This window comes from Cebus imitator, unplaced genomic scaffold (genome assembly GCF_001604975.1).
Source record: "Cebus imitator isolate Cc_AM_T3 unplaced genomic scaffold, Cebus_imitator-1.0 Scaffold266, whole genome shotgun sequence".
In the NCBI taxonomy this organism is placed as follows: domain Eukaryota; kingdom Metazoa; phylum Chordata; class Mammalia; order Primates; family Cebidae; genus Cebus; species Cebus imitator.
Window position 1 is genome coordinate 2,726,407 of NW_016107581.1, and position 9,098 is coordinate 2,735,504.

General features: G+C 55.3%; 2 protein-coding genes across 13 annotated transcripts in view; one reads left to right on the top strand and one right to left on the bottom strand.

The window, feature by feature from the left end:
* TEAD2 (TEA domain transcription factor 2) overlaps positions 1-4,852 on the bottom strand; it is a 21,775-nt gene extending 16,923 nt beyond the window's left edge. For 4 of the 12 annotated variants that reach the window (XM_037728492.1, XM_017500537.2, XM_017500541.2 and 1 more), the window contains exons 1-4: positions 4,764-4,829; positions 2,759-2,996; positions 2,314-2,378; positions 228-290 (exon numbers count right to left, since the gene is read on the bottom strand). In XM_037728492.1, coding sequence (XP_037584420.1) covers positions 228-290; positions 2,314-2,378; positions 2,759-2,990 — 360 coding nt within the window. In that variant the 5' untranslated portion in view covers positions 2,991-2,996; positions 4,764-4,829. Of the gene's footprint in view, positions 1-227; positions 291-2,313; positions 2,379-2,758; positions 2,997-4,719 lie in introns of all 12 variants that reach the window. The other 8 variants (XM_017500542.2, XM_017500540.2, XM_017500538.2 and 5 more) reach the window with 6 other exon arrangements.
* Positions 4,013-8,830, top strand: DKKL1 (dickkopf like acrosomal protein 1). Its single transcript, XM_037728515.1, has 4 exons — positions 4,013-4,294; positions 7,009-7,181; positions 8,361-8,501; positions 8,645-8,830. Exons 1-4 carry the CDS (start codon positions 4,264-4,266, stop codon positions 8,828-8,830), a joined length of 531 nt encoding a protein of 176 aa, XP_037584443.1. The 5' UTR covers positions 4,013-4,263.
* Positions 8,831-9,098: the final 268 nt, after the last annotated feature.

Below are 9,098 nucleotides of genomic sequence, written 5' to 3' on the forward strand. Positions count from 1 at the left end.
TCTGGGTCTCTGTCCCCCTCTCTCTCTGGGTCTCTGGTCCCTCTCTCTCTGGGTCTCTGTCCCCCTCTCTTTCTGGGTCTCTGTCCCCCTCCCTCTCTGGGTCTCTGTCCCCCTCTCTCTGGGTCTCTGTCCCCTTCTGTCTCTGGGTCTCTGTCCCTCTCTCTCTGGGTCTCAATCCTCCTGACAAGTCTCTGTCCCCCTCTCAGGATGTCTCCGTTGGTCCCTACCTTCAACTTGGACTGTATTTCCCTCGATTTCCTTCGGGCCAAAACCTGGATGTGACTAGAAACCTGGAAGGATCAACACAGAAGCAGATTCAGGCCACGGGCTCCTGCCCTGTGCTCACTGCCCCTTCTCTCCCCGCAGGTGCCTCACGGAGCTGCTGCAACACGAAAGGTGACAAACACATTGAAGACAAGGCCAGATGCGGTGGCCTGTAACCCAGCATTTTGGGAAGCTGAGGCGGGTGGATCACAAGGTCAGGAGTTCAAAACCAGCCTGGCCAACATGGTGAAACCCCATCTCTACTAAAAATACAAAAATTAGCCAGACGTGCTGGTGGCACATGCCTGTGATCCCAGCTACTGGGGAGGCTGAGGCAGGAGAATTGCTTGAACCCAGGGGCAGAGGTTGCAGTGAGTCGAGATCCCACCATTACACTCTAGCCTAGGCGACAAGAGCGAGATTTTGTCTCAAAAAAAAAAAAAAAAAAAAACCACACTGAAGATGAGGACCAACTCGGGATCGTGCGAACACAGATGTCCATAAAGGAGCTGACGAACACTACAGATCCTCCCCGGGCCCATCCCACCCAGGCTTCCTTCCCCTCCACCATGCTCTCCGTGGCTCCTCTGGCTCTAAAACAACTGCTAGAAAAACGATCGATCCCCAAATAGGCACAGTGAAAGCATGCTAACAGACGTGCTGTTACAGTTCAGATGTTTGTCCCCTCCAAATCTCATGCTGAAATGCGATCTCCAATGCTGGAGGTGAGGCCTGGTGGGATCGGATCATGGAGGCAAACCCCTCATGAATGGCTTAGCACCATCTCCTTGATGATGAGTGACTTCTCTCTCAGTTCACTCAATATCTGGTTGTTTAGGCCAGGCGCAGTGGCTCATGCCTGTAATCCCAGCACTTTGGGAGGCCAAGGCAGGTGGATCACCTGAGGTTGGGAGTTTACCAGCCTGAGACAAACATAGAGAAAGCCCGTCTCTATTAAAAATACAAAATTGGCCGGGCGCGGTGGCTCAAGCCTGTAATCCCAGCACTTTGGGAGGCCGAGGCGGGTGGATCACGGGGTCAAGAGATCGAGACCATCCTGGTCAACATGGTGAAACCCCGTCTCTACTAAAAATAAAAAAATTAGCCAGGCGTGGTGGTACATGCCTATAATCCCTGCTACTCAGGAAGCTGAGACAGAATTGTTTGAACCCGGGAGGTAGAGGTTGCAGTGAGCCAAGATCGCTCCACTGCACTCCAGCCTGGGTGACAGAGCTAGACTCCATTTCAAAAAATAAATAAACAAATATATAAATAACCCAGCCTAGGGTAATTCTTCATAGCAACACCAATCGATTAATGCACACACCGAGAAGACAGATGAAAGCACAGGAACTAGCTTCTTTTCTTTTCTTTTTTTTTTTTGACAAGAGTTTTCGCTCCTGTCGCCCAGGCTGGAGTGCAGTGGCGCTATGTGGCTCACGGCAACCTCCGCCTCCCGTTCAAGCAATTCTCCTGCCTCAGCCTCCAGAGTAGCTGGGATTACAGGCATGTGCCACCCCGGCTAATTTTGTATTTTTAGTAGAGACGGGGTTTCTCCACGTCGGTCAGGCTGTTCTCAAACTCCCCACCTCAGGCGATCTGCCCACCTCGGCCTCCCAAAGTGCTGGGATTACAGGTGTGAGAAACTGCGCCCAGCCCCTTTTTTTTTTTTTTTAAAGACTCAGTCTCGCTTTTGTCCGTCACGCTGCAGTGCAACGACATTATCTCGGCTCACTGCAACCTCTGCCTCCCAGGTTCAAGCGATTCTCCTGCCTCAGCCTCCTGAGTAGCTGGGATTACAGGCACCTGCCACTACACCTGGCTAACTTTTGTATTTTCAGTAGAGACGGGGTTTCACTATGTTGGCCAGGCTGGTCTTGAACTCCTGACCTTGGGTGATCTGCCCACCTCAGCCTCGCAAAGTTTACAGGCGTGAGCCACCGTGCCGGGCCAGGAACCAGTTTCTTCCTTGAACCTGAACCTGCCCATAGGAGGATGACCCTAAGACCGGCCCATCCCAGACAGGAGCCCACAAGTCAGTTCTGAGACCTGTTTTCGAGTTCGGGTCTTCCCCGTTCTCAGCTTGATGTAGCGGGCGATCAGTTCATTTCGACCTGAGGATTCAAAGAAGTCACAGAGTTAGACCTTCAGCAGAACTTCCCCACAGCAAGGACACCAGAGAAGAGAGCAGCAAGGGTCCCCAAAGGTCTGCAGTAACTGGCTGTGGGTCCCCTCCGCTACATGGAAGCCGTACTGCTTGGGTTCAAATCCCAGCTCCATCACGCACTAGCTCTGTGTGACCATAAGCAAATCACTTAACCTATCTGCGCCTCAGTTTCCTCATCTGTGCAACGGTGATGCTAGCTCCTACTTCAGAGTCATTGTGAGGCTGTAATAAATGTTCCCATGAGCAGCTGTTAGAGCTCCATAAGCACTGTTTACTGTCATTATTCATGGGGGGTGGGGGCAGGGCAAAAGACAGGAGCAGACTCACCATACATCTTGCCTTCATCGGACAAAATAATTTTCCGGCGGCCGCAGGGTGGGTAGATGGCCAGGGCCTCCTGGAAGCTCTGCTCAATGTCTGGACTCCACACCCCCTCTGCATCCGGGCCCCCATCACCCCCGGCCCCCTCACTGCCGCCGGTACCCTCCTCACTGCCTTCCTCACTGCCTGTCCAGCCGCTGCCATCATCCAGGGGGGCCCCAGCCCGGGGTTCCCCCATCTGGGCCTGGAGAACACAGAACTCAGCAAGCTTCCCCCGAATCCCACCCTCCAGGGACTTGAAGCTGAGAGGGCTGGGCCTCTGGACCGCTGGGTCTCCAGGAGGAGGGAGCTGGGGGCCTGGACTCTTGGGTCTGAGGGAGGAGGAGCTGGGGGGTACTCCTGGGTCTGAGGGAGGAGGGGCTGGGGGCCTGGACTCCTGAGTCTGAGGGAGGAGAAGGAGCTGGATTTCTAGGAAAGCCGAGAATGGATGTGTTCTCTGAGTTTGCAGAGGAACTTGAATTGTGATGAAGTCAACCACATTGATTACACTAGAGTGATTACCCCAGAGGAATGCCAAGGGCCATGAGGGCTAAAGGTTAGGGTATGAATTATGGGTTTAAAAAAGACAGGAGGCAAGAGCTAGTGGCAGGGAAGGAGGGTGTGGTGAAACTTTCCCCGTCCCACCCCCAGAACAGGTGTGAGGATGTGAGCAGCAGCTGCAAGAAGAGGGGCCAAGTAAGGTTGAGAGGAGGCCTAGAGAGAGAGGGGGACAGACCCAGAGAGAGAGGGGGACAGAGACCCAGAGAGAGGGGACAGAGACCCAGAGAGAGGGGGCTAGAGACCCAGAGAGAGAGGGAGACAGACCCAGAGAGACAGAGGGACAGAGACCCAGAGAGAGAGGGGGACAGAGACCCAGAGAGGAGATGGTGGGGTGGGGGAGGAAGTGGGGGACAGAGACCCAGAGAGAGAAAGAGAAAGAGATCCAGAGAGAGGGCAACAAGAGACCCAGATAGAGAGACGGAGACCTAGAGAGGGCAGGGACAGAGACTCAGGGCAGCAGCTGAGGCCGAGACCAGGAGAGACCCACAGAACCACAGGCTGAGGGACAGGGGCGCCCTGCCATCAGGAGAGCCAGAACAAAGGGCCCAGGCGTCCCCTCCCCCAGCTTCCCACAACCCCCATCAGGGGAGGTGCCGGCCGGCCAGGGCGACACCCCTCCGGCCCCGAGCCCCGCCCCTCTCCTCCCCTCCCCCGTGCACCGTGGGCTCAGATCCAACTCAAGTTCCCAGCGACTTTCCGGAGGCCGGGAACAGGGAAAACTTTTTCCAATACAGTCAGATCCCGCCTCCCCGGAGGCTCCATGTCCTCCACAGCTTTCCCAGGACCCCAGAGTCCAGGCCCCCATTCCCCTCCTCTCGCGGACCCTAGCAGACAAAGACCCCAGGCCAAGCCCACTGACGCTGCGGCGTTCAGGACCCCCGTAGGCCAAAATCCCAGCCCAGCCCTCCCCCATGTGGCCAGACAAAGGGACGGTGGAGCCGGGTAAGAAAGGTCCCCCTAATTTCCCGCCCCAGACCCTAAACCTCCAAAGAGGCAAGACTTAAGAACCAGAAAGCCCCGTCACCTCCCCTCGGCCACCCCAGGGGCCCTCCCTTCTTCGTAAGAAGGACCAGATGCCCCCAAGATTACACACTGGGTCCTTCTCACTCCAAAGTGACACCGCGCAGACACTTGCACGCCCCACACCCCGCCAGCGCCCTCGGCCCGCACCCGCTCCTATGCGCACGCCCAAACTCAGACCCAGCCGCAGGCACCCTAACTCCGACCAGAGTTCCCAATCCTCCCTAAGGCTGGGTCTGGGGCGCAAACTCGGGGCCCCGGGCAAAAAGAGGGCGGCAAGCCGTTCAGAGAGGGTCCCGCAAACGCACGGCTCACCTCCTAACCAGCCACTCCCCACCCCAACTCACACACCCCAAAGCAGGATACCCGACTCCCGCCGGCGCCTTCCTACCTCCCGGCCAGGGGCTGGGGAGCCGCGGGCGGGCGGGGCGCTGCGAGGGAGAAAGTTGCCGGGAGCTTTGTTTGGGAAAAGTGGGAGGGACCGGAGGGGGGGCGGGCCCGGGCGGCAGACAGCGGGAAGGGGTATCCGACGGTGACAGTTTGGGGGAGGATTTTTGCTTCGGGAGAAATAAGTCTATCTCGGGGCTGGTAGATTTGGATGCTTGGGAAAGGAGCGAGGTTGGGGCTTCGGACTCCAGGTGGGAGGGAAGAGGTTGATGGGAGCCAGGAACCCCTGGTCTGAGGGAGGAGAGGCTAGGGGCTGGGACTCCTGGGTCTGGGGGAGTATGGGGCTGGAGATACGGACTCCTGAGTCTGAGAAGGGACGGGGCTGGGGTTTCTGGAATCCCGGCTACCCTCTAGTGTTTGTGTATTGGGGAGTGTGGAAGTGATACGAGTATAATGAATCTTTACTGTTCAGCCCTGCTTTTTTTTTTTTTTTTTTACTTAAATGTGTGATTGTCGTTTTTTTTTGGTTATAATAGTGAAGTTTTTGTTTTGTTTTGTTTTTGTTTTTGTTTTTGAGGATTGGGGTCTCGGAATGGGTTTCCTATGACAACACGGTGTAATCTCAACACAGTTAAGAGTCGTGGGCAAGATCACCGGGAGTTTATTGGAGGCCCACGTAGGTGCAGATTCCTCATCCACAAGCGTTAGTGGACTAGAGGTGGCTGGCGGGTGTCCCAGGACCGGCAAGAGAGCCCTGGCGCCTTGAGGAAAGACGGCTTAGGGCCCGGTTCCTTATGGGTGAAGGGCTGTGTGTTCAAAATTACGGGACTAGAGGGCGCTAGGGTCCGGACCTGGGGTCCTCAGGGAAAAGGGAACTCGGATTCCGGTTTCCCTGGAAGATGAAATGGACGACTGGATTTAGGGTTTCCGGAGAGAACGGGACGTTTTAGTGGAACCGGAGAGGGAAAACCAGAAGGGATACGGAGAAAAAGCTCCCGAGACAGATACAAAATTAGAGTGAGAACTAAAAGGGCTGCTCGTCAGAGCATATAGAGCCTTAAAAAATAAATAAATAAATATAAATAAATAAATAATAGGGCTTCTCGGATTCCGGCGTCTCCAGCAGGAGGAACCTAGGACTGGAACTCCGGGTGCCAAGGGCAAGATCTGGAGAGCAAGGGCGTGGCCCACGTGCAGGGGCGTGGCGTTAAGCCAAGGGGCGTGGCCACCTGCGATTGGGCGGAACTCCGAAAAGAGGGCCGCAATCAGAAAACGCAGACAGGACTGGGCCCCCAGGGCTCCGGTCAACCGACAGGGGCGTGGTCTGATTGTGTGGGCGTGGCCAGCCACTGAACTCGCCGCTCTGGCTTAAGAGGTGTGGTGAACGAAGAATGGGGGGTGGCTCTGTCACCAAGGGCGAGGTCATGAAGAATTGGCTGAGGCTCCAGGGTGAGACCAGCAAGTTTGAGGCGTGGTCAAACAATAGGGGCGTGGCTAGCGCTCGTAGAGAGCAACCAACGCTCGAGACCAGACCTGGGCTCGAGACCAGAACTGTTTGGCTTTAACAGTCCGTGGGCGGCCGGAGTTCGGGAGTCCAGTGAACGGGCTGTGGTCTAGCATAAAGGCGGAACCCAGAAGAAGGGGCGGGGCGTGGTAGAAGGTGAGGATTGCGATCTGGTCGTGAATGTGGGCAAAAGTGAGGAAACAGACCATTGGATCTGCCCGGGTGCTGTAGCTCACGCCTGTAATCCCAGCACTCTGGGAGGCCCAGGTGGGCAGATCGCCTAAGATCAGGAGTTCGAGACCAGCCTAGGCAATGTGTCGAAACCCTGTCTTTACAAAAAATACGAAAATTAGCCGGGCATGGTGGTGCAAGCCTGTGGTCCCAGCTACTTCGGGGGGCTGAGGTGGGAGAATCACCTGAGACTGGGGAGGTCGAGGCTGCACTGAGCTGTGATTGTGCCACTGTACTCCAGCCTGGGCGACAGTCTGGATCTCAAAAAATAATAATAATAAAAAAAGAACCCAGAAGAACCGGACCTGGGAGAAGAGGGGGCCTGGCAGGGTGGAGGGTGTGGGAGTAGAAGAAAGGAGCAGTGGGGGAAATAAGTGCAGTGTGGGAGTTGCCTGGACTGGGAAGGCAGCTTGGGCAAGGAGCTGGAGAGGGGCGTCTTGGGTGGGGCCATGGTCACTGTGGGGGTGGTGGGAACCGTGAGGAGGTGGGGCTCTGACCTGGACCCTTGCCACAGCCTCCCCGCCTCCCCCGGCAATGCGGTACCCACTGGTCCTGCTGCTGCTCCTCTCTGCCCTGGTGACCCCCTCCACTGCAGCACCTATCCACGATGCTGATGCCCAAGAGAGCTCCTTTGGTCTTACAGGCCTCCAAAGCCTGCTCCAAGGCTTTAGCCGACTTTTCCTGAAAGTAAGCAATGGCGGGGGTGTGGGGGGGGAGGATTATTAAGAAGAGGTTCAAGCACACAGACTGGGAGATGGTTCAGGGGGACAGACAGGACAAGAGTCAATGAGACAGAGAGACAGGGCAACAGGAAGACCAAGGGATAGCAAGAGGGAAGGGGCCGAGTACGGTGGCAAATTTCTGTAATCCCAGCACTTTGGGAGGCCAAGGCAGGAGGATCACTTGAGCCCAGTAGTTGGAGACCAGCCTGGGCAACATAGTGAGACCCTCACCTGTACAAAAAGAAATTTTTAATGCCAAGCATGGTGGTATAGTTGTAGTCCTAACTACTAGGGAGGTTGAGGCAGGAGGCTCTCATGAGCCCAGGATTNAAAAAAAAAAAAAAAAAATTAGTCACACATAGTAGCATGTTCCTGTAACCCCAGCTACTTGGGAGGCTGAGGTGGAAGGGTCCTTTGAGCCCAGGAGGTCTTGACTGCAGTGAGCCATGATCAGGCCACTGCACTCCAGCCTGGGTGACAGACCAAGAAGACCCTGTCCCTAAATAAATAAATATATACATGCATAAATAAGAGAGGAAAGGTAACAGGCAAGGAGAGAGGGAGATGGGAAAGAGACAAGAGACTGGGGAATGGCCAGGCACGGTGGCTCACTCCTGTAATCCCAGCACTTTGGGAGGCTGAGGTGGGCAGATCATAAGGTCAGGAGTTCAAGACCAGCCTGGCCAACATGATAAAAACCCCATCTCTAAAAAAAATAAGAATTAAAAAAATTAGCTGGGTGCAGTGGTGTGCACCTGAAATCCCAGCTACTTGGGAGGCAGAGGCAGGAGAATCACTTGAACCCGGGAAGCACAGGTTGCAGTAAGCCAAGATCATACCACTGCACTCCAGCCTGGGCAACAGAGTAAGACTTTGTCTCAAAAAAAATAAAAGAGACTAGGGAAAGAGATAGGAGGAGAGGGGGTTGGGGACAGAAGAGGGGCAGGGATAGTAAGGCAAAGAGACTGAGAATAGAGACAGAATAGATGGGGGATGGAGGCCAGAGGTTAGGCCCTAAGTGTTGGAATGCAGAAAGTAAAAGGGATGGGAGGGACAAGGGGCAAGGCCTCGGGGACATCCTAGAAGGGGCTGTACTGGGGAGATGTGAGGTCCAGCAGCTCACCAGTCCCTCCTCTGGCCACAGGATGACCTGCTTCGGGGCATGGACAGCTTCTTCTCTGCCCCCATGGACTTCTGGGCCCTCCCTAGAAACTACCACCAAGAGGAGAACAAGGAGCACCAGCTGGGAAACAACACCATCTCCAGCCACCTCCAGATAGACAAGGTGCCTGTGCAGGGAAGCCCTTCCTGGAGTTCCCTTGGGATCCTTCCATCCCTCCATCCCTTGTGCTGCAGTATCAGTTGGGAGGGAAGAAGGCCAGAGGAGGAAAGCAGGTTTGCTCTCACTCTCTCATCTGGTCCTCACAGGTGACAGACAACAAGACAGGAGAGGTGCTGATCTCTGAGAAGGTGGTGGCATCCATCCAGCCAGCAGAGGGGAACTTCAAGGGTGACTGGAAGGTTAGGACATGCCCCACCCTCAGAGTATCCAGGCCTCAACATTTTCTTTTTTTCTTTTCTTTTTTAAAGCAGAGTCTCGGCCAGGAGTGGTAGCTCACACCTGTAATCCCAGCACTTTTGGAGGCTGAGGTGGGGGTGGGTGGATCATGAGGTCAGGAGTTCGAGACCAGCCTGCCCAGCATGGTGAAACCCTGTTTCTACTAAAAATACAAAACAATTGGCTGCGCGTGGCGGCGAGCACCTGTAGTTCCAGCTACTCGGGAGGCTGAGGCAGGAAAATTGCTTGAACGCAGGAGGTGGTTGCGGTGAACCAAGATCGCCCTACTGCACTCTAGCCTTGGGGACAGAGTGAGACTCCGTC